The sequence below is a fragment of the Petaurus breviceps genome, unplaced genomic scaffold (assembly GCF_028583685.1).
Source record: "Petaurus breviceps papuanus isolate PSGF00001 unplaced genomic scaffold, PetGlider_PUasm1.0 138, whole genome shotgun sequence".
Taxonomy (NCBI): domain Eukaryota; kingdom Metazoa; phylum Chordata; class Mammalia; order Diprotodontia; family Petauridae; genus Petaurus; species Petaurus breviceps.
This window is the reverse complement of record NW_027185694.1, coordinates 4978018-5003641: the sequence shown is the minus strand read 5'-3', so window position 1 is coordinate 5003641 and position 25624 is coordinate 4978018. Positions and strand designations below refer to the sequence as shown.

The 25624-nt window shown below is 37.7% G+C and overlaps 1 protein-coding gene across 10 annotated transcripts in view; it reads right to left on the bottom strand.

Moving 5' to 3' along the window:
* Nucleotides 1-538: 538 nt before the first annotated feature.
* TLE1 (TLE family member 1, transcriptional corepressor) overlaps nt 539-25624 on the bottom strand; it is a 115485-nt gene continuing 90399 nt past the window's right edge. For 8 of the 10 annotated variants that reach the window (XM_069105403.1, XM_069105418.1, XM_069105423.1 and 5 more), the window contains 6 exons: nt 11559-11808; nt 9197-9444; nt 4781-4928; nt 2071-2221; nt 1327-1403; nt 539-1167 (listed from right to left, as the gene is read on the bottom strand). In XM_069105403.1, the coding sequence (XP_068961504.1) occupies nt 1060-1167; nt 1327-1403; nt 2071-2221; nt 4781-4928; nt 9197-9444; nt 11559-11808 (982 nt within the window). In that variant the 3' untranslated portion in view covers nt 539-1059. Of the gene's footprint in view, nt 1168-1326; nt 1404-2070; nt 2222-4780; nt 4929-9192; nt 9445-11558; nt 11809-25624 lie in introns of those variants that run through there. The other 2 variants (XM_069105444.1, XM_069105451.1) reach the window with 1 other exon arrangement.

Here is a 25624-nt window from a genome sequence, read left to right as displayed (position 1 = left end):
GGTAATCAATATCAAAGGTGACACCTGAACCCTGGATTCCCTGACTCATACATACACTGGGTGCTCAGAGAGATTAAGTGATTTTTCTGTAGATCACACAGTTAAGAAAGAGTAAGTACTTTTAACTCAGGTCTTCTGACTCTTAAGTCCAGTGCTCTTTCACACTTGCCTTCAAGGTTCTGACCTGTGAATTCTGGTGTTAAGAATAAGGTAGGGAGAATTAATTCAGCTGAAATAACTCCAGCTTCTCAAAAGCTTCTCCCTCTCTTCTTTCTCTCCCCGCATCTTCCTCCCCTCCCTCCCCGGCACACTGCCATTTATAAGCTTCAACACAGTTCACAGTCTACAGCAGACATTCATCTGCTTGGTTACACATGTACAGTATGAGAGTTCAAATACAAATTCACTAAACAGAACAAAAAAGTTCATTTTAAAGCTTGTGTACATAGAATTTGGACTTGTTTATAAAACCCATATTAATGCCTCCACCCCACTCCCCGAAACGCTAACACACTTAATAAAGAAGGGGGAAAAACACTTGTTGGTACTAAAGCCTTTACTGTAATAAACCAAATATATTTACAATTTATACAAATGTTTTAACCTTCAACAAAAATACAAAAAACATATCACAAGATGCAAAACCAGGGAACAAGTTCATCGGAGACACCACTGCTCTACATAGGACAGAATGCAAGTTGAACTGCAAAGAACAGAAAGGTAATCTCACATATTCAGGCAATAAGAGCAATCTGTAGGAAGTCACAGAGAAAGAAAATAAAAGGCTCCAACATTCTTCAACAGACTCAGTCTCTGAGTCCTAAGACCTTGGCTATCTGTCCATTCATTTCTGCCTCCATGCTTCCTTTGGGTCTAGGCAGGTGACCTTTCTTTAGTTTGCTGGATGTTGCCTTCTTTTTGTAGACTCGGAGTAGTTTCATGAAAAGGTTTGGAAACACCAGATTTCTTTTTGTTCCTTAAGTTACAACCTTTCTACTTCTACAAATTCAAAACATTTTGGCCCGGTTCAACTCTAAAAGTTAAAACCACATCATGTTTTCAGTAGATTACTTCATAGACTGTAGCTTTCTTGTCTCCAGAGCCAGTGACTATGTATTTATCATCCACAGAGATGTCACAGCTAAGTACTGATGAGGACTCTTTGGACTAGGAAAAAATAAACAAACAAAAAAAGGATACATTACTGAGAGAAGTGATAAAAAAAAAAAAAGACCGCATTCACATCTCGTTTCACATATTGGGAGAGCCACAGATATCATGGACAAGTTACATTTCCATAACTATTTCTAGGAAAGGAGCTCCTACCTGGAATATGCTGGCTCCATAGGGGGTCCTCCAGGCATTAAGGAGGTTATCTTTTCCAGTACTCACAAACCATTTACCTATAAGTAGAAAGGGTACGTGGAAGGTTTTAATAAGAAAGAAACAGAAAAATCCCCAAACCCATCCTAGGACAGCTATGCTGGATTTGTAAATGCACATCCTTTTAATATCTGGCTGTTAATATCTGAACAGGAAACTCCCTAGCGAAGGAGAAGGGAAATTTAAGGATGATTATGAGAACCTAGGTGGATATTGATGCCCTGAATTAGAACAGTAAAAGCTAAATAAAGGAAGGACAAGTTTATGAGGAAAATGGATTCTGCTTTCTGACATGCTGAATTTGAACCATTGATAGGATAGCCGATTGGAGATATGAGACCAGAATGCATGGAAGAGGTTAGGATTGGACATACAGAGATGTCATAACACAATGCAAATATTCTCAATGTATGTTTTGTATTAAAAATGGAGATGGGAAAGGGTAAAATTTTTCCTTAGAGAATACCAAATCTACATACAGGCAATTCCTCTGTCCAGATAACATTTCTCATTAGTTGGAAGGATTGAAGCAGACACCCATTAGTAGTTTCTGAGGGCATTATTAACACAATGGAAAAATTATGATTACATCCAGCTGCTTAACTCGAAAACAGCATTTGTTTGGACATGTTAGTTTGGTTTGTTTTCTTAACTACATCCTAAGGATTTGTTTTGTATTCCACTTACCACAATAAGCAAACTTGAGGGATAAAACACAGCTTTCATGAAGATGCAACTGGTATTTGTCTGGTTTATTGACATGTAACACTTCCACATTACTGCTCTCCATGCCCACTGCTAGCCACTCCCCAGTTGGGCAATATCCAAGAGAAAAGATCTATAAAAAGTCAACAAGTTGATTAATTCTTCTGCATAAAAAGTTTGAAGGGGAAGAAGGGGAATGATACTAGTATATAGCTGTATTTAGATTTCTTTCTGTATGTCTACTAGATATGGATGGTAAAAACTCATTTCATAATGTGTAAAATATAAAAATGTGTTAATTATCATAGTGCTTGACTTCCAGCAGAAATGCCTAATAAGTAGAGTAAGACAGAAAAAAGCATAAAGGAAATGAAATAAGCAGTAGTCTGTACTTTTCCTTCTTTCATAAAAATGTAGAGATCTGGGAGAACTAAGTTTCACTCAAAGACTCTGGGGGGGGGGGGTGATCCCCTAAAAAGAATGGAAAATTTTTTAAACATTTTTTTCCAAGCTTTCACTTTTCTAAATGCAACAAACATGAGAATGATATGAACAAAGAAAGGTACATACAATACATTTTTTATGTATGCGCTTAAACTAAAAGAAAGTAAAGCCAGATGAGTCAAGGGTGCTAAAGTTTTTTATAGAAAATTTGTTTTCCATTCCCCCTCCCCTACCTTCAAAGAAAAGGAAAAACCCTGGTGTGAAAATTTTTATGCATATTTTACTTCCTATTTCATCATCCTATCTTCAAAGAAAACTTCAAGTCCTGGTTATATTTCACCCCATGACTTCAAAATTTCTGGAAACATTACATCATTATCCCCTCAAAGACCTGATAAAGCTGGTCTCTATTCCTTTTATTGGAGAGAAGTCATGGAGAAACCATTAAAACCAGCTGCTTCTAGTAACTGAGGGCCTCCACGATGATCATTCAGGGTCTTTGAAAAAAGACTAACCACCCATGGCCTCATTTTTTGTTACTCCATCATTGGTGTTTTTGTGTGTTTCATCAATTTGGAGATCTATTGTGGGCAGGAAAGACTCTTCTTCCTCTTGCTGGCTCTGCACAATTTCTGTCCTTGGCCCTGCAGTCTTTCTAACTTGGCTGAAGTCTTCCTGCCTCATTGTTCACTGTGACCCTCAATCATACATCCATGACAATTAGAATGGATTGACTGTATCACAAAGTTCACTCCAGAGGTCAGCAAAACTAAACTGTTACTTTTCTGCACGTGCCATGGAATGTTGGCACTAATTCAAACCCTACTTGGGCAAAGGAGACAAAGACAGGTGGATAAAGATGAAGGTGCCCCTCAGGGGAACTGCACACATAGAGCTAACAATCAGCCCCAAACCATAAAGGACAACCAGCCCAGAGCCACGAATCTCTGATCAATTTTGATAACTCCAAAGACATGGCAACAGCCCAGAAGAAAACACTGCATTCTGCAGCTGTTTCAGGAAGGCGTACTCTAAATAAGATTTAAAGACCTGGGGGGGAGGGGGTGCTTAGGATGTTGGTTCATTCTGGGAGGATCTTCCCAGCACTCGGATTAGAACTCGAAAGATAATTTGTTTGGGACCCTCTAGGTCTTGGGGAAAAACCTAGAACTCACACCAAGAATAGGAGCTTGCCTGAAGTTGGACAAAGTAAACCCTGGGCATTGTGCTTCTTCTCCTACCTTCGCCCTAGTCAACGTGTCTTAAAGATGTGAGCCAAAGGTCTTGACGGGTATTAGTTACAGGATGGTAGAGAGTGATGTTGTGTCATTACTTTCTAAATTAGAGGACCCTCAAACAGTTTTGCCATTCTTTTTTTGGGGGGAGGGTAAGGGGAAAGGTAGGGCGATTGAGGTTAAGTGATTTGCCCAAGGTCACACGGCTAGTTTTTGTGTTAAGCGTCTGAGACCAGATTTGAACTCAGGTCCGCCTGACTCCAGGGCTGGTGCTCTATTCACTGCGCCACCTAGTCGCCCTCAGTTTTGCCATTCTAAGCCATTGGGAGTAGCAGAAGTGGCCTGGTCCGTAGTGTGAGGATGCGATCTTCCTAGTTTTTCCAAGTACTGGTTTAGACACGTCTTCACACCACTCTCACCATGGGACATATTCACTATTTAAGTAATTTTCAAAATATCCCAAAGCTCTGAGGTTTCCACTTCTTACATTTAATTTCGAAACTCCATTTATCGAATCAGTGACAAATACATTTTAAGGGATAAGTAACAGAACTGGGATCCCCTAAGATTGCTTTGCATTTTTTTATCCTCCCCGATGAAAGAAAAACGAACGAATAACTTTCTAGGCTGTTGTGATTATTTTTCTCTCCAATGAGAACACTGTTGCATATTTTCCTAGCACAATTTATATATTAATCAAATAATCATCTTTTGACCTACATTAAAATAGTGAGCATATGTACAACAGACTTTCAAATACTGCTTAAAGAAAACAGTGTATTCTTCACTACTCAAATTCCTGGAATGAAATTATGCATAAACAGAACAGAGCAGACCGGTTCAACTTATGCTTCATGAGCCTTGGCCTATGGCACTCTGAAAACTGTGGGCATTTCTACTTCTTTAGAAAAAAAAAAGCCCAACAACTCACAACCTAGCCACTCCTTTGCCTGGGCCTCTCCGGGTCTGGAAGAAAGCAACACGCATATTGAAAGGGAGGAAAGACTCATCACCTGCGATGTGAAGTCATGTTGCTGTAACTGCCGCCCTTCTCTCAGGTCCCAGGACCTGACCGTATTGTCCAAACCTCCCGTCCAGAGCTTGGTGCCATCATTCGAAATGTCAATACAGCTGGCTCCGTCTGTGTGGCCCTGGAATTGCCTGAAAAAACAAACCCGATTGAATAATGATTTCCTGCCAGAGCTCACGGTAAACACTGTTGTGTTGTTAGTTTTGGACCATGTGTCATCTTTTCTGTGTCTGCTGATGTGTAAGATGAAACTACCCTTCCCTTGGGTAGGAGCTAAAATTGCACCTGCAAAATGGTTTCTGTGATGCAAGCAGTAAGGAAATGGAACTCCATCTCAGTTAGCTAAACAAGAGAAGTTAAATAGTCCCTTATTAGCTTCCCCCCCCCTCCCAAAATATTCTTTCACAAGTTCCAACTCCTTTCGTACCTGTGATATTTTTTTAAAGGGCAACGTGCAAAATCCAAATTTCATCCTCAAATGAACACGATGTAAAAGGACAAGACCTGCTTAATAATATGGATGAGATCCACCGTCTCTTGCCACCCCCATAACCATCTGTGAAATGTCACATTAAATATACAGAAGGTTTAGCGACATTACCAGGACAGGATCCAGAAAACCAAACTCTCCCATTACCATGACTGAGTCAACAAAAGGATGCCCTTTGTGCCAGTGGGTTATGAGCTCACATATTTACTCAACTCTGTTTTCAGTGTAGAGCTTTGCATTAGGAAATCCTAAATCCTAGTAACAAAGGGTCATTCCAAGTTCTATTCAGTCCTCTTGACCTCAAGCTTGGCAAAAGAGAGCCAAAAGCCTATTGCTGATAAAAATGGCAGGAATCTCAGCAAGTTATGACTTTGAGGTGGAGTACAAATGCAGTATTCTCAAAGGAATCACCCACGCTCTCCTATGAGTAAACTACTATGTTAGGCATGTCATTGCTCACTGACATTGGATGTAAATCTACCTCTTTCCTCTCTGTATCCTTAGTGCCTTGGACTGTACCTTCTACATTATCAATTTCTTTTTAATTTACATTTTCAAATTCTCCTCCTCCACCCACTGAGAGGACAAGCGACAGGATACCCATTATACCCATGGACAGTACCTCATACATTTTTTAAAAAATCATACTTATTATTTCATTGGTGGAAGCAACTCCTGGTGAGAAAATTCTCTCCAATTACACAGACTGCTAACTGTTTAGAAACCTATAACCTTAGAGAATTGTCCCATTTATGCTAGAGAGGTTTACCTAGTGTCACTGAGGTGGTGACAGAAGCAGGTTGTAGATGAAGATCTGACTAGAAATGTACCAGTCTCTACCTACTGAGTCTCACTTTATACACAACAGAAGCCTAAACTGTATTGACTGATGATGTCAGAGTACTAGTCAATTAGGTCTTGTGATTACAACATAGATGAGGACCTCCAAATCTCTTCTGATTCTAAGCACTAAAGAAGCAGAGATTTTGAGAGCCCTGAGTAGCCTTGTGGTCCAACACATATAAGAAATGAATCTTTACTGTAACATACCCAACAATCTTTTCTTGGAGACTTCCAAAGGGTGGGAGGAGGGAACCAACTTCCTCTCCAGGAAGCCCATTCCACCTTTAAACAACTCTACGACTTCCAAACTTCCAAAGAGATGAAGACAAAAGCAAAGTAAGCTAATTTTTGTTTTTAAAGCCTTAGAGGCTTCAGGACTACAAAAATCTATGGTTTTCACTGGGCTGTGGATTCTCTTTCCTTTTAATAAAAGCAGCCAACTCATCCGTGTTTTAGTAGGACTCTGTGTGGTGCTCTGGCTGACCAATTCATCATCCAGGGTCAACCTGGTGATAAGCCTTTCCAAACTTGGCAAGGATGGTCTCTGGAGAGCAAGACAAAATTTGTCAGCTGGGTCATGCTACAAGTCTTTCTCCCTCAGTGACTAATGCCTAGAGCTTACAGTCTGCTGGCGTAGCTATTAAGATCCCAAAGTCATCTCCAGATAATGATGATGAAGCATCAAAGGAAGATTTTTATGGAAGTGGCCTTGACACTGAACTTTAAGAGGAAACAGAGATAGGATGGAAGGCATTTTATTATACTCTATGCAATTTGGAGAATTCAATTTTCAAAGTCCTTGAGAATAGGTTCATCTGGATCATGTCACTTGTTGGATCAACCTTATTCTCACCACTATCACCCTAAACTTGCCTAGGACTAAGAATCATACTCCAAGACCTGAAGCAATGCAGTGGATTCCAGTGGACCTGGTATCAGGAAGACCCGAGTTCAAATCCAGCTTCAGGCACTTATTAGCTATGTAACTGGGCAAGTCACTTAACCACTTAGTTCCTCCATCTGTAAATTAGGAATAAATAACAGCACCTACTTCACAGGGTTATTGTGAGGAATGAGATTCTGCAAATGTATAAAGTGCTTGGCAAACCTTTAAAGAGCTATATAAATGCTTATTATTATTTTTGGTTATTCAAATCTTGCCATCTTCATAAAAGGAGAACTTCTTTGTGTCACACTATCTCAAACACGCATAGTCTTTGACTGTCTTTAGTTACTATTCCACTGAAAGCATTTCATTATATGCTTGCCAGTAAAAAGCTTTAGTATTTGTTTAAAAGGTGTTTTTTGGGGGGTGGGGAGCTTATATATCCTACCTAAGCCTATTTAGGAGTTTTTACCCATGAAAGAAACTTTTTAGAAAAAAGAGCCCACATCTATAGATATCTCTTTATCTACTATATATATAACATCTAAAGAAGTACCACAGATAGCCCAGAAACAGAACTTGTGATTATATGAAAACATCCCTGTATTGGTAAAAATCATGAAATTCTAGTCTTGTTTTACAAATGGTAAAATTTAAGCCAAGAGAAGTCCATAACATCAATTTCTCGTGGCTCCTTTCATCCATCTATCCATGCAAGCATCCAAATAATAATTACTGAGGGCCTATAATGGACAGGGAACTATTTGCTATAAAAGCTGATGTATTATCAAATCTAATTTGCTTGCCCTGTAAATGAATAAAATTAATTCTATTGCCATGTCAACACCCATGAATAAGAATAGAGTCTGCCTCCACAATATTATCCCATTTCCACAGGTGAGGTTTGAAAATAAAATGGGGTGTCAAAATTTATCCTTAAAATACATGAGAGATGGTAAACCCCAAAAGAATGGCATCTAAAAAGCATCACAAAACAAGAGATCCAAAAGCAAACATAACATCTTTCACATATTTCAATTTCATTCTTAACATTTCATTGATTTTAAAATGAAGCAATGCTTTAACATATTAGGTGCCAGTTATTGTTAATAATAAAGGGCAGGGAAGCCACGGATGAAGAACAAAAAAATCACTCCCTAAAGACTGGAATAAAGGTCAAGAGGATAATAGACAGAAAGGACTTCAGACAACAGGACTTTGCTAGACATAATAAGCTTACTGTTTAAGTTTTACTTAGGGTCTGAAAAACACCATTACTTTCTTAAAAAACCATGCTGCTGGGCCATGTTCTTGAAACATGTTCTTCTGGAATGTTTATAACATCATTTCTTATCTGGTAGCTTCTAATGTTTGCAATCAACAACTCCAGCTAAAGCAAAAGCTCCGATGAAGCCCTTTCATAACCTATGCTCATCCTTCCTCAGGCAAAACACAAATACTAGATAATTGGGGTGAAGATGGTTAAAGAGAAACTGTAAAAATTCAGGGCAGGAGCCATGGTGACAGCCTTATGAAGATCTAGTGCACACATTCTTAATCTTTTTTTGGGTCATGGGTACCCTTGGCAGTCTAGTAAAATTTATGTACCTTTCTCATAATCATAATTTTTTTTAATTTTTAAGGTAAAATACAAAGGAAACCAAATGTATACTGAAATAAAGTTACAAAAAAAACAAGAACCTTTGGTCTAGAGAGCATGGGTCTTTACCCACAAAATCCTACCATCTCTGTGCCTTTGAACTGGCTCTGCCCATCACATCTTTCTTGGAATGCTCTCTCTCCTTATTGCTTATCTCATAGGACCCCTGGCTTCCTTTGAAATTTAGCTAAAATCCTGCAGGATGCCTTCCCTAGTTCAGACCCAGCTTAGACTTCAGCTAGACTATGTTTCCCTCTCCTTCACTCTGTATGTATATACTGCATACACACCTGTCTATGTCCATGTCTCCCATTAAAACATAAGCTCCTTGAAGGCAAGGATTATTTTTGCCTTCTCTTTATACCCGAGGACTTGGCACAGTGCCCACCATAGAGCAAGAACTTGATGAGTGCTGGCTGATTGACTGATACTTACCAAAGGCAGCCTACGGATCAGGAGCATTATCTGCTCAAACGATGCTGCTGCTGAAATGCCTCCTTTAGGGGCCACAGTCACCTACCTGACCAACGTCTGGTTGTGCAGATCCCACACTGCGATGTTCCCGTCGCTGCAGCAGGAGAAGCAGACCTTGGAATCGGGGCTGATCGCCAGGGCGTAGCAGGCGGGAGCCGAGGATGTCAGCTCAGCTTTGATGCGTGGGGTCGGAGCTGCCAGGTCCCAAATAGATAACGTACTAGCCTCTCCACCTACTATAAGGGTGCAGCCATCAGGTAGCAGTTTACAGGAACGGATGTAATTATCTCTGTTCTGTGAAACAAACACTGCTCAATTACTACAGTGCACTACCCAACAAGAAATAATATCCGTCCTAACTCTAGTTTGGTTTTAGACATCAGATTTTGGATGTCTCATGTGCTAAAGCTGTGTAGCAAACAGAACATTCAAATTCCAACTTCTCTTTGCTGCCTTCAAATGCCATCACAAACTAACCTTAAAATGCAGATGTAACAGCTTTTGCTTCCCTGCTCTGTCCATTTTTTTTTACGTGGCAGACAGGGACATATTAGATTCATTTGCCTACAACTAAACATAAGGCTGCATGTTTCTTTCTCTGAGAAGAAATAACTCTTTCCCCTTTGGCAAACTGTTCAAAGCTGGTTTATAAACCCCTTGCCTCATTGTACCCTGTGAATTACCCTGTGAAGAAATGATCACATTTTTTTGTTGCTCAAACCTTCTCAGCCTGTTTCCTAAGATGTGTGTTGTGTCTTCATAACCCAGGTTTTTACTAAAAAAAAAAAAAAAATTCCCTAAAAGAGAACATATTGATTAAGTACTAACTAAGTCTCCCACCCCAAAAGGCAAAAATAAGATGATGGGAAAGTTCTCATCTTTTCTAATCTCTAAATCACTGAGATATTCTCACATATATTGAAAAAACAAAATAAAATAAAAATAGGTGACTCACACCAACAAGGAGGGAAAGGGTTTTCTCTGTACTTTAAACTCCTCCATCCATCCATTAAATCTACAATAAATTCATGTGTTTTTTGAAGCAATACTACAGATTTTTTTCTGGATTTTTTCAGTGATTAAGAACAGTTGTTGTCAACCATTCAAAGAACCATGGAAACTTTAGCTAAATGACTTTGTCAACATTTAAATTAAATCTACCTTACATAGCCCAAAATACCACACACAGCGTGAGTTTTTGGTTTAGGGTCTGAATTCTGTCCAGAAAAACTGAAGAATTTTATGAAATGATCTGGTTGAAAAACAACAAGAATTCCTGTGGCTTAAATGGTAAGATAGCCAATGTCCCTAAAAAACAAACAAACCAAAAAACCTGTTGCTTGGATTCCTTGCAACTCCCTGAATTTGTATTCCCTAGAAGGCAGTGTGTAACTCACAGGGGCTTATCTAGAACAGGAGAGTGAACGCAGGAATCATCTAGACAGCAGAGGCCTCTTGGAGTTGTCTAAGGCAAATGGTATGTAGTCTATAAATCTAAGAGTTATAGCTACAGTATAGAACATATTCTGTCTTTTCTCTAAACATGATATTTACAAAATGACAGTCCTATTCTTAGAGATAAGTTTACTAACTTCTATACTTTAAAAAAAAGTCACAATTTTAAAGTTGTTTTTTAAATGCCTCTTTTAGACGGTCATTTTCCATTATAAACTCCTATCCCATGAAGCCTCCTTTGTAACAAAGAAAATAAGTCAAGAAAAACCAATTAACACATAATCTCAATAGGAAATACATATAATATTCCCTACCCCATAGTCCAACACATCTCTATTAGGAAGCTTATTTCATCACCTATACTCTGGAACTAATATTTTGCCCTGCTTTCTTAAATGAGACACTTGAAGAGTCTTTATAATAGTAAATGTCATTCATTCCTTAATTGAGACAATTAAGCGTCTTTGTAATTCGTACCTGTTGGTTTTTCCTGATCAAAAGGCAGTGATTACTACTCATGCGCCCCTGGCAGTCTCTCTGGAGGCTGGCAATTTTTCAGAATGCTTTTATGCTATTTTGTTGTCCAATTTTTATCCAAAAATTAAACAAAAATAAAAGTACAACGGAATGGAAAGAATTCCCAGTGCATTTCTAGGTGTGCTCCAATTCACTAAAAGGGAAACTAGGAGACTTACAACAGGAATCCAAATAAATATGAGTTATTTGGGGGAGGGGTCATAGCAGCAGTGGGATTTGATTATATCAACCACAGTAGTAATAAATAAAGCCTTTAAATATAAGGAGGGGAAAAAGTCAAGCTAAATACTAAGCACAGGAAACAGAACTGGCCTCTATTTCCTCATAATATGAATAAAATCCAAGCCAGGACAGCTATTTCCTTATTGAGTCTCCAAGGAGAAATTACCCTTGTGCATAAGTTCCTGCTCACTTACCAGACAGTCCAGCTGAGAGACTGGACTCTTGTTGCCAGGTTGGCTGATGTCCCAGACTTTGACGCATCCCTTCCCACCGGTGTACACGTGTCTCGTGGGGTTGCTGATAGTAACTGCACACACGACTTCTCCATGATTAAGGGTGTTGATCTGACGAGCATGTCGAGGGATTCCAGGTCCAATGAGGGCATCGGGGGGAAAAGGTACGGGCTGCATCTGACCATCTGCAGTAACGTGAAAGGAGTATGCGCTTTTGGGGAGGGACAGGTAGGGGAGAAGAGGAGGTATTGGGTAAAAGGAACATAAGAGAGAATAGAGAAAAAAAAATTATCATAAAGAAATCTGTCACTAAGTCAGAAAACTATGTCTTGAGAAAGACATAAAGCCATTGAATAGGTCCTTTACTTGATTAAACTTATTTCACCCTCATTTGAAATCAATTCAAGTTGGAGAATTAAATAGTAATAGAATAAATCTAATATAGAGGGCAAAAGAAATTTATCAGCTGCAGGAAGGCCACCATACTGAGTTATGTCTTGATGAAATAAGATTAAGCAATTATTTTCCATGTGTTTGTATATTTATTTTCAAATAACACAAAATTTTCAAATCATATACTCTAACTAAATACTGTTGCCCTTGGCAAATATTTAAGGTACAATTACAAACAAACTATAAAAGCCAACATACCAACTGTCTGTTCATTCCAAAGATCATTTTGTTAAATGTTTGGTTCGAAACTAAGAGACAAATAGAATTCCTGTGGTTCAGAAGATAAGACATCTGCCATTCCTAAAAATCTGTGTTGGAATCCCTAGTAACCATTCACCGAGTTCTCTAGACACCAGTGTGAAGAAGACAGAAGAGTAATGAGCCCTGCATCAAAAAAGTTACTAGGCAGGCACACAGAAGGGGTTATTATTGGCAGTATAAAGCTGGACTAATATTTTCTTCTATTTTCTGTACCTGCCCTGGACCCTCAATCAAAAACAACAACAACAACAAAAAAACAAAGCTCAGCCTGCCACATTTCTTGTAGTACTGATCTTGAATCTCAAAAGACCCAATACCCCAGGAGGCGCAGTGAGTAAGAGCACTGTCACGAGACCTGGGGTCGTTTCCGGCCTCCAATCCTTGGCACCCCACAAAAATAATAACTTGAGCAAGTTACTTAACCCCGATTGCTTAAAAAAAAATTGTTCAGCAAACCTTAATTTATCAAGGAAACTTAGTATTTCCAAAGCTAAAGATTTCATATTTAACATAAGAGGACCCAATGATTTTGTAGCAGCAGGAGGCACTATGGTGCAGTGCTAAGAACAACTAGGCTAAAATACAAGGCAAAGAGAACTGAGTTCTAATCCCAGTCTGCCACTAACTTTCTGTGTGACAAGTCATTTACCCATCCGTCTCTCCACCAAAAAATAAAGATGGTATTGATGTGTAAAATGGATTTCCAGGTTGTATGAGAATCAAATGACAACAATAAAAGCTAATAGACTTTAAAGGTCTTAAAAGTGATTTTTTTATACACACACAACACATATGCAATGTATATGTAAATATATGTGTGTGTATGTGTGCATAAGCATTTGGATACACACATTAGTCTCATTTGATCCTTAAAACAACTCTGAGTTTTAGGTATTACTGTCACTCTCATTTTACAGAAGAAACTGAAGCAGACAGGGATTAAGTGACTTGCCAGAATCAAACATCTACTAAGTGTCTGAGGCAGGATTTGAATTCATCTCTTCTTGATTCCAAGTGCAGACAAAACTCTATCTATCATGCCACCCAACTGTATATCACAAGGACCATAGATTTACAACTGAAAGGACTGTACATCTAGTCCAATCCCTTCATTTTCCTGGAGAGGAAACTGAGACCAGAGACAATAAATGGTTTTTCCATGATCACAAAGCTAGTAAGTGGCAGAGGTATATTTTGAATCCAGGTTCCAAGGGCAATATTCCTTCTATTTCATGAATCAGTGAATAAGCATTTATAAAGTACCTACTACTTGCCAAGCACTGTCTTAATGTATATGCTTTTAGAAATATGATGCAATTTTAAAAAGGGTCTTCCTCAAATCTTGAATTTCAGTCTTGTAGAAGACTCTTTAATGTTACTTTTTTCTCTTGAAAAAATGAATAACCACCCTTCTGACTACCTTAAAATGTTTTTCCTTCTTGAATACATTTCTAAGTAAAAAGCTGGGAGTGCCCACACAATTCCATAAAAGGCTCTTTTTTTTCCTCCTATTTCCATGATAAAATATTGAAAGAGCTTTCAAAGGGACATAGAAATCATTCCACTTTAGTGTTACCTATAATTTCCTACCACAAGTTGAAATGGCTAGCTCCTATGCTTTAATAAAAAAAAAAAAAGCCAACAACAAGAAAACCCAAAATTCAAAAAAACTAACCCTCTGAACTTCCTGAAATTACTCTGATGATACATTGTATTCCTATGCTAAAAAAACAAAACAACAAAGCTTCTCAACATACTCCTTTTTATGTTTGCCTGGGGTGACTTGCTTCTATGTTTAACACTAAGCTCCATCCTCATAATGTCTCTCTGTCATATGATGGCTTCCTGTGCTGAGTAGGCTAGCTCTTCTTTCTTCCATTCATTCGCCAGCATTTCCTTGCCAACGGGGTCTTTCCTTTTCAATAGGCAAAGTACTCAGCTCCATGGAACAAGATTTTTCCTTCTACCCAAGACTACACTCACTATGATTGCTTTTCGTCCATTTATAGGGCAATTTTCCCACTCATTTCAATAACCTCCTTCCCTTCCCCCCCACAACTTTCCCTATGACAAGTGAAAGCCCTAAATTTTATCATGTGTCAAAATTATTCACTAGAAAGAATGCCCTGGGCACCTTAAATATTGAGTGGTACCCCTCCCCCCTACACACACCAAATAAGAGTGACACTTAATTGTTCTTCAGAGGAAAGAGTATTGGGGTTTTTTTCCAGTCAGAAGACATGTATTTGCTGCTTTACCAAGATGGGTGACCTCAAGCCAAGTCACAACTTCTCAAGGGCCACAGTTTCCTCACCCTCAAAATTAGGGTGTTCGATGTAATGACCCCTCTAAGACTCTGTTTCTGGCATTTTGTGATTCCCTACTAATTATTATTACCCAAGTATTCTTTTATCCCCTGTTCAGTCTCTTATCTTTTTCAACTGTAGAAAGAAGTTAAATATTAAACTATCTAGAAGTCTTGTTCTCCATATTAATAATAATAAAAGAAGACATTTATATAGAGGCTTAATGTTTACAAAGTTCTTTAAACACATTTATCTTATTTGAAAAAGCAGTAATAATAACTGACATTCATATAGTACTTTAAAGTTTACAAAGAACATTACAGATATAATCCCATTTGATCTTCACAACAACCCTGTTAAGGGAGGTAGGAATGATTATCATTAACCCCATTAAACAGATGAGGAAATTGATTTCATCAGTTAAGTGATGCGCCTTACAGAGCTGGGAAGTATCAGAGGCTGGATACAAATCCAGACCTTTTCTAAAGCCAAGGTTCTTTCCCTATACCACACTCTTCTCTGGTAATTAACCAGTCATTGCAATTTTAGTATGAGTTAGATTTTCCATTACTACCAATTCTTCAATTTTCTTTCCAGGGCTACAGACTTTCCTAAGAAAGAGCTACCATGCTTCATTATTCAGCCAAAAACAGACACAATTTTAGCTCCTCAAATTTATCTTTCTACTCCCAATCTAGGAATGCATGATATCATTTTGAGTTATAGGGCCTAACCCCTTTAAATAATTTAGTGCACATGCTATAACAAATGAAAAGTGAAAACTTTTTTCTTCTTTCTCTGTCTTGTTCTGAACTACGTTTATAAGTTCTTTTTTAGAAATCTTTTCTACTTATCACATGCCATGTATGCAACAACTGCCTTTTTCAAAGGGTAAAACTCAAATTTCTGAGAGGAATTTAAACAAGGACATATACTTGAAAACTGCATAAATACATAATTCAGTCATTCATTCAAAATTTTTTAATGTTAACTAGACATACATGTACAAATTGTACTGTCAGGTGCTGAGAATAATATGAAGATAAATAACCAATGTCTGCTCCCACAAGGAGTTTATAATCTAGTAGAGATGCTAAGATACATACACAAATAACTATCATAGAATATAGAAAACTATCTCACACAGAACTTTGTATATGAAGATCTCTTTTTTTTTTGAAGATCTCTTTTAAGGAAAAAAAATTCATGTAACCACATGATGGTAATTGCAGTATTAGTGCCTGCTGGTGAATAAAATACATGACAAAAACCTTCTATAAATTTTTATTGTATTAGTAACAACAGCTACCTATAATTGAAATATCTGGGCAGATCTAAATGTCATAGAGATCAGAGGATTTAAGATCCAATATCTAATAAGTATGGAAAGCAAGGGGAATTGTGCAGTAGCCTTTATCAATTCTGTAGTGTTTGTCTCTCTGACATGGTCAGCAATTGTTATATGTGTTCTACATCTTATAGGGGAATCCCTTTCCACGTTCCAAGTTATCAGGGAAAATGAAATGTTCCTTGCAAAAACAGTAGATTTTTTTTTTCAAGGTGAGTACAAAGGGAAAAAAAAATTTGAAGAATGAGAAGTGATTCCTAAGTTAGGTTGTAGAAGACTGAAACAATGGGAAGAAAAGGAAGAAGGATCACTAAACACTTTAAATAATAGGTATGAAGTTCTCTCTTTACCAAGAAGCGCTATACCTTCTCAGGAGAAAGCATCTTAAGCTACAAGGGAAAGACGGCAGATACATTAAAGTCATAAGATGAGAAGCAATCCAATACCACTCAGAGGAAGAAAAGACAGGGACTATTGGTGGATGACTGCACGCTGGAGGGTACTAAGGTAGAAATTTGTTGTCTTGACAATAATAAAAAGGTCTTCCTTTTTCCTAGAGTATGTATCCAGAATGTGACAAAGCGCCTCCCAAGCCCTTTCAAACATGAGAGCTAATACTCGGGTTGCTGGGGATTATGATGGCCTGGGTAAGAAACTGTGCCCTGTAGAATCACAGGTGGTGTTTTTCTCACTGTTACTGAGTGAAAAGCAGGGGCTTTTGAAGAGAAAAGCAGATTTTGAAAAGGAAAAGGTAATTAAGAAGATGGTGGATGAGGATAGGGTTTCTATTTCTGAATCATGGCTTGAAACATAGCTCTTGGAAAGAGATGGAGAGAACTGAATAAGGCTGGTTAAAATATACTTGTCTTGCAAATATGATTAAGAGGGCTTTAAACTGTATAGTGTATAGGAACAGGAGGTAGACCAGATTGTCTGTAGAATAGAAGTATATGTGTGTGTGTGTATGCACGCAAATTAGCCTGAGAAGATAAGCTAGAGCCAGACAGTGAAGGGTTTTTAATGCCAAAACAAGTTTATTATTTACCCTGAAGGCAATGGGAAGCCATGGTAATGTCTTGAAAAAGAATGGAAAGATATGGTCAGACCTAGACTTTAGGAATATCCATTTGGCAACTGTGTGGAATGTGGATTAGAGAGGGGAGAAAGCCGATGTAGGGAGACCAGTATGTGACCGTCTGCAATAGTCCAGGCCAAGAAGTGGTAAGGGCCTGAGGGAAGGATGGCATTAATATAAGATCAGAGATCTTATAAAATAAGATTATATAAAATAAGATTTTATGCTGATAAAATCTGGCAGAGATGCAGAGGATTGAGGGAGGGGGGTTGATCAATGAGAATGAAGATTTGGGAAAGAAAGGGCTGTGAACCTGGGTAACAGAGATAATGGTGCTGCTGTTGACAGAAATAGCAAATTAAGGAGAAGGGGTTGGTTTAGGAAGAAAAATAATGGGTTTAGTTTGAGATATGTTGAGTTTGTGATGCCTGTGGAATGTAAGCTGAGATGACCAGCAGGCAGTTTGAAATATTGGAGATATACAGTTTTTGTAAGTAGACATGATTAACATCTATATAGAAATGATCATGAAATACAAGACAGTACTGAAGTACACCTGCTTTAGACCACTTGGACAGAAGAATGAAATAGATGAGAAGTCTGGAAAACAAATCACAAACCTAGCAGGAACATGATATAATAGTGAATGGGGGATTTTAATTATCTAGGCATTTTTTGGAATTCTCTCTATTAAAAGCACCTAATAAATTCTTGTTCTTTGATACAAATGAATTTAATTTTTCAAAAGAAAAAGGAAATGAAGAAGGAAATTCCAATTTCAGACCTGATTCTAAAAAGAAGGAATTAAGTTGCTAAAACAGAAATAATGTGAACTTAGAGACAAGTAACCACTCCACTTCAGAACTTACGATAAAGAAGAAGGGCATATAGTTGATTCCTTTACCTCCCGTTGTCCATAAGGAAATAGTAAAAAAAGAACTAAAAACAATATCAGTAGTGAATGAAAATCAATACAATAAAAAAGCCAACCTAAAAAAAAAAAACTACATTGGCAGAGATCATAGCAATGTATCCCAAAATATTTATCATAGCCAAGTTGGATTTAAACTAGGAATACATTTAGTAAAACAATTAGCATGACAAATCATAGAAAGAATAAAAAAAACCCACAACAACCACATGACTATATCAATATATACAGAAAAATCCTCAGATAAAAACACACTAAAAATGATGGAAAGTGACTATGCTTAGTATACTTGAAAGCACCGATCAAAAACCAAGAGCTAGATTATTTGTAATGAGGAAACAATGGAAATTTTCCCAATAAAATTAGAAATGATGCATGGAGAGGAGGGAGGAAGAGAAGGAATACGCATTTATATAATGCCTACTATGTGTCAGGCATTGTGCTAAGGACTTTACAAAAGTTATATCGTTAGATCATCACAGAATCTCTGGGTGCTGTTATTGTCCCTATTTTACAGTTGAGGAAAATAAATGCACTCAGAACATTAAGTAACTTGCTCAGGGTCATACAGATTTTAAATGTCTGAGGCTGAATATCAACTCACATCTTCCTGTCTCTAGGACCAGAGTTCTGCCCAAGGTCATCATTATTTGATACAGTACTAGAAATAGCAGTTACAGCAATAAGTCAAGAAAAGTAAATCAAGGGAAGAGTATTGTCAAAGATTGACATGATGGTTTTCCTAAAAAACTTTAGACAATCAGCAAAAAAGGATAAAAAAAAGTCAGCAAAGTAGAAGCATACAAAAAAATGTCATCATCATGAACACTTCTATGTTTTACTAAAAAAAAAGCCAGGAATAATGGACAGAGAGAAATACCACTTCAAAGTAATAACAAAATGTTCCTACGACTCTGCTCTGATGATGAGATTTAGGCCTTATCTTCCCCAGTTCCAAGCCTACCATGCCATTATTTCCTGGTCATATCCAAGCCATGGCACCATGAACATGTACACCCTTCATTGGGCACACTTTCTTCCACCCCTTTTCCCCTATATGTACTGTCTATCCCCACTAGCCAATAAGTACCTGGAGGGCAGGGAGAGTCTTGCTTGTTTTCTATTTGTATCCCTAGCTCTTATAGCACAGTGTCTGATACAGAATAAATGCTAAATAAATGACTTTTTCTTTCATTCACTCATTCCATATCTGGGAGTTAACATAACATTTATACAATTATGGAAATTATGGGAAATGCCTATATAAGTAACTAAATTTTAAAAGTTTATGTATGGGATACTAACAAGTAAATAAAGATGGCAATACTAACAATTACCAGCTTCTAAAAAAAAGGCACAACAGTCAGTACTCTTAGGAAACAAATTTATGAAATGAGAGACAATAGTAATAATTTATACAGAAAAGCCAAATGTCAAGAATCTTGGGGAAAGAATTTTTTTTAAAGAAAGTAGATATGGCATGACTATATTTCAAAATATAAAATGGTGATTATCAAAACCATCTGGTACCAGATCAAAGATAGAAAGATATATCAGTGGAATAGATACTAGATACACTAGAAACTAGACACACAAGATTTAGAAGCAAACATTATTAGCAATCTAACACTTGATAAACCCAAGAATATAACCTATTGAGGAAGGCACTCTTTATTCAACAAAAATGTCTGGGAAAATTAGGTTTTGGACATTGCCTTCTACCATATACCATAATGAATTCCAAATGGATAAACTACCTGGATATAATCAATTTAATATTCACTCTAAATATAAAGCAATTTGCTCTGCACAAAAAAGTTAAAGAATGGAAGGTTCTCACTTTCAAAACCATGAAAAGAGGAAGAAATCTCATCCAGCTATATTATAGTTATTATGAGAGATCAATTGAACAAAATAGCAAAAAGCCTCCAACACAAATCTCTTAAGGTTAAAAAAAATTTCACCAAAAGATGTCATAAAAAACCATGAAAAACATTTAAAAACAAACAAAAGCTATCAATCATCTAAATATTGTTCAAAATTGGTAAATCAGAGAAAGCAAATGAAAACTCAGGTACTGTCTATCCCTGTCAAAGAGGCAAAGATGGAAAAATTCATTGTTTGGAAGGGCTGAGGGGAAAACAGGTACACTAATGCATTGTTGGTGGGAACTATGAACTGGTCAAACATTTTAGAAAACGACTTTCACTTTTAAATTGTTCATACTTTTTGATCCTTAGATCCCACTATTAGGTTTAAATTTAAGGAAGCTGGGGTAGCTAGGTGGTGCAGTGGATAGAGCCTCGAGATAGAGAACCTTGGAGTCACAAGGATCTGTGTTCAAATCCAGCCTCGGATACTTGACATTGACAGAATAAAAAGGCAGAGACAAAATATCAATAACTGACTCACTGATCTCTAGATTTGAAGATTTCTACTGATAAGGAACCTATTATTTCCTAAGGCAGGACATTCTGTTTTTGGATAAGCCTGGCTGTTAGGAACTTCCTTATTTTATTAATTAAAAGCAAAACAATTCCTGCTAGCCTAAAGTGTATTCACCACCTTGGGAAGTACTAGATTCTTCCTCACTAAGACTTCAAGAAAAGATCAGTTATTGGAAGTCTACTGAAGTAGGATTCCTGTGGGCTGGATAAGAAGGTCCCTGCAGTTGTTTCCAACTTAATTCTGTGTAATCAGCATATGAGCTAGGTCCTTATGACTGGGATAGGAAATACACTATGTTTATGAAAAAAGTAACTAGACTGTGGAGAGCCTTAAAAATCAAGAACAAATGTTCAGACCTCATTCAGCAGCCAAAATGACGGAACGATGGATGGTTTTAGAGCAGTGGAAAGTCATCAGGTAACCTGCATTAGGAAGATAAATCTGGGAGCTTGAACTGAAGATGGGGAGACAAGTTAGGGGGGGGGCATAAAAAAGTGTTTCACTCTGTACCCTTAACCTATCCTCTTTGTCAGGCTGGACCACCACTGGTCCTCTGGAATCAAGGGTGGTCACTGCACTGATCCGCGCTCTTAAGACTGTTGAAAGCTATTTCCTTTGATAGCATTGTACAAATTGTTTTTCTGGTTCTACATCAGTTTGCACAGATCTTTCCATATTTCTCTGAAGTCATCTATTTCCTCATTTCTTAAAGCACGATAACATTCCATTACATTCATAATAGTTTGTTTAGCCATTCCCTAATTGAGGGGAATCCCTTTGTTTCCAGTTTTGTGCTACCACAGAAAGAGCTGCTATACATACACCTTTATATATAGAAATCCCTTTCCTCCCCATTTGATCTCTTTGGAATATAGGCCTAGTAGTGTTAGAGATGGTTCAAAGAGCATGCACTATTTAGCAACTTTTGGTATATAACTCTAAATTGCTTTGCATAATGGTTGCAATAGTCCTTTGAGAAGTAACATGGGCCTGGATCAGAGAAATGGCAGAAGGAATGGAAAGAAGATGGAAATGAAATACAACTGAGAATCAGCAGAATATATGCTAGTTAACTAGCACCCAAACATATGCTTTCTTTAGCTTAAAGTCAAATACATACTATCATTTGCTAAGAAAAGTCCAATGTACCTTTTAAAATAACTGAAAAGCCCAAGGAAACCTATTAAAGATGTAAGTTACCTCTTGGCAAACTGAATCCAATAACTGACAATAAATGGGCAATCTGGCTTGTATCCTTACTGTTACTTTTTATCTAAATAATTTATGTGTAATGAGAATTACCCTGATGGCCTGAGAAACAAATACAAAATAAATGCAGCACAAACTTTACCATATTATGCCAGAGAGCCTAAGTCCTTGTCCTGAAGGCACCCTTAAGTTTCCTCAGTAATGCCCCATTTTCACAAGATGCTCCAACATAAGCACATTATAGCTACCTAAACTGCAACATACCTCTAATTGTGCAGTTAACAGCAAGTGATGGCTCTTCCCCTCAGCTTGCAGGGCTAGGCTATATGAAGCATGAGATTTAGCTTGAGAAAGAGTTTTTCCTACAGCAAAAGGTTATGGGAACCAGGTATCACGTTCTAGTAACAGGAATGAGCAAAATTCAGGAGGAAATGGACAACCATCAAATCATTTTCATGAAATCGGGTGAGTTTAAATTCATTTTGTAAGAAAAACTTAAGTAGTGGAAAGCAATGTTCTGTGTCTGGAAAAGCACCTGCGTGCCTTCGTTTCTCTCTCTGTCCTCCCTAAAGCATGGTGGGCAGCACCAGATTTGGGTCATAGCATAAAAGTTTCAGTGGTTCTTTGGACAGTTCATCTTCAAACAGTTCAAACTTTAAAGGGTAGTGAAATTGATTTTGTTTGAATTTGAACCCTGATTCTTTGTGAGTCAGATGTTCCAGATTAAAAGAGGCCTGTGAGGCACAAATGGGAGAAAGGTTTTTTATGCACATCTCTGGATAACTCTACCTGGTGTCTCATGCTTTAAACTGTATAGGAGGTCTATGATCATGATACTGCAACTATTTAAAATGGATTCACAGTGCAATGAGTGACTGCCAGGAGAAGCAAGCACTCCTCTGTCCCAAGGGAAACCCACATGAATGTTAATACATTAGTCACAGGGGGCCTCAAAGGAAGCTTGAAAACTGCCTGCTGTGCTGGAAGGCCTAATCAAATGAGCACTAAGCCAGAACAATGTAACTGATTGGTGTTGTCTAAATGATGGGAAAGGAACTGGAGGGTCAATCTGGGGGCAGGAGGAGGACAGAAGAAGGAAAAAAGGAAACAGGGACAGCCAGAAAAACCTGACACTACTTACTTAGCACTGGAAGTCATACTGGCAGCACTCAGAAAAGGCATTGCTGATTTGATGCAGATCGTAAGTGCTTACTTGTTTAATTAATTAGATCTAACAGGAAGAACACCAGAGGAAAAACGAGAGGGCTGTATATAAGATAAAATGCACTTCCCCATTCATCTAAAAGAAATTAAGAAAACCCAAAGATAAAGCACTTTGTAGGTTTGAGCATTAGATAGGAATAACAGCTCAAAGAAAAAGTGTTAATGCTTCACTCAAAGTTGGAAAGTTAAGGTGCTTAGCAGACCTTCAACCAGTTAAGTGTATCTACACATATATGTGTGTACATATGCAGATAATGGACACAGGTAAAGGAAATAAGAGGGGTAAAGGAAAGACCAGGCTGTGAAACACAACATAGTCTGAAAGGCCAAGTGGATAGGAACAGAGAAATTTTCAAAATGGCAGCCAGATGGGAGAAGGGAGGCACTTGGGGACACAGAAAGCCAAAAAAGAAAATCAGAAGAAGGGGGTTATTGAGAGACATTTGGACAAGGATGTGGCAAACGACCAAGAGATAGAATAATTTACTGCACTGCTCCTAGAATGTGGATAGTGCCAAGACCAACTAATTGGTGACAATGCAGCCTCAGAGAAATGACACTCCCTGTAGCTTTCAGGGTCAAGTGGCAGTGGGCCAGGGTCACTTGTATTGCTGGAAACTGGATTAGATTCTGAAAAGAGTGAACTCTACCAGGCTTCTTAGATTTAAAAACAGAAATGGAATAAAACTGGTTAGAAGCAAGGGACCTTTCATTTATTAGCTACACAGCAGAAGGTGAAGTAACAGAGAGCAGATCTTCCCCCAATGGGAATTCTGGCAACAGCAGTGGACTAGAAAACAAGAATGCGTTCCTAAGAAGCAGTTTACTTCTATCCCCCAGCAGAAACAGCTCCTATTAATAAAAGTGAACTGTGCTCTGTGTACAAAGAAAAAACAGGTGTTTATTACTAAGTCGTAGGTCTACTTGAAACACATGAACTTCAGTCATAGAAAGACCTACCAGTGATAGAAAATTAATTATATATGGTGGAGGTCACAGTCATAACCAACAGCAAAGAGACAGGCAATGGGCTTGAGTATTTTTTCTACCTTAAATTTCTTTCTGTGTGAAGACAGATGATGCAAATCATTGACTACTATCTCATCTGCCTATAAATCAGACTTCTTTTCTTCTCCATCAAAAGACAGAACAAGGATTTATAAAAGAATTTAGATTAAAAAAAGCACTAATCATGTGCCTCTAAACCAGGAAAGGACAGAGAATCACACAATTTGCAAGCCAGAAGGAACTTAAATCAGCTATCTAAGTCATATCCATGCCCTGGATGAATCCTCACCATAACATACCCAACAAATGATTATCTCCACCCTCTATCTGAAGGCCTCTAAGAAGGAGGAACCCATCACCTCTCAAGACATCCCATTCTACTGCTAGATACTTATATATAATTGCTAGAAAGTTCTTCCCAATATCAAACCTAAACTTGCTTCTTTGCAACTTCTACCCAATATGGCTCCTGGAAAACACAAATTAGTTATATGGCTCCTATAAACAGTATTTCTGCTTTAACAAAAATTTCAAGCAGTTATCTTGAATGGAATTAGAAGATATTATGTTAAGTTATCTGAGAGTGAGAAAAGATTCCAGAAGCTGAAGCTGGTCAAGATCAAAACAAACAGCATTACTTCTAACTACCTGCTATTAACTGAGACTAAATATTGTTCTACACCAAGAGCTAGTGATGGATACTAATTGAAAGTAATGAATTACAGGACTCACTAAAGCAGTAAGGGAGGTTCAGGAGTGTTAATGAAGTTGCCTGTTCAATCTGTAATGGCTAATTTACTAGCCACCACATTTGGATGCTAATATCATAGTTCCAGATGTGTTCCATTCTCTCCATAGAGAAAATGTAAATGGTACCAGAAAAAGAAATGGAAAAAAGCAAGCATACTAGACCAAGAATGTGGAAGGTCTGTGCAGGAAATGACACAATTTAGAGGACACTGAGGTATCTGAAGGAAGGTAGAAAGGGAGTGGGGGGGAAAAGAAAAAAGAAAAGTGAAAAACCTCTAATAATTCATTACTAATTCAAATGCCCACTTTCATCCACGTTTTTACTCAGAGTAAGCTACATACACATTAAGGGCATTAGAAGGGAACAACTGAGTTTTTGCAAATGATATTTCAGAGCAGACCACATTTTTACCATCATACAACTGGCATAAAGATGGTAAACAAGATCACACTGCGCTTAATGTCTGGCAATGGAAAAAAATAAAAGAATGCAATTTAAAAAATCACCTTAAAGGGACTCATTAAACAACATGGCTCCCATGCTTATGGCAGAAATACTTTAAGATTCAACAGCTCTTTGTTGTTACCAAGGAAGTCACCAAACAGGGAGACATAAGATCACCCAGAGTATTTGCTATCGTCATGGATGGGATCTGGTGCAAAGTCCAAGCTGAAGATGGATTATTTATAGTGGGGTCCTCTAGATGATGTGCATTCAGAACCACTATATAAAAGTCCTTAATATTTTTGTGTGTTAAGGATTCCTTTGACAGCCTGGTGACAGTTATGGACTCTTTCTCAGAGTATTTTTTAAAACTCATAACTGAAGGTAACACTAATTTCTCAGAATATATATATACATATATACACGTATAGATAGATAGATAGTACATATATATAAATCATAACTAAAGTTAATAACTAAATTTTATTTAGTGAAAATAAAGATGTAATTTTTTTCTCACCCAGTTTTACAGAACCCCTAAAATCTGTCTAGAGTCCTTGGACCTCAGG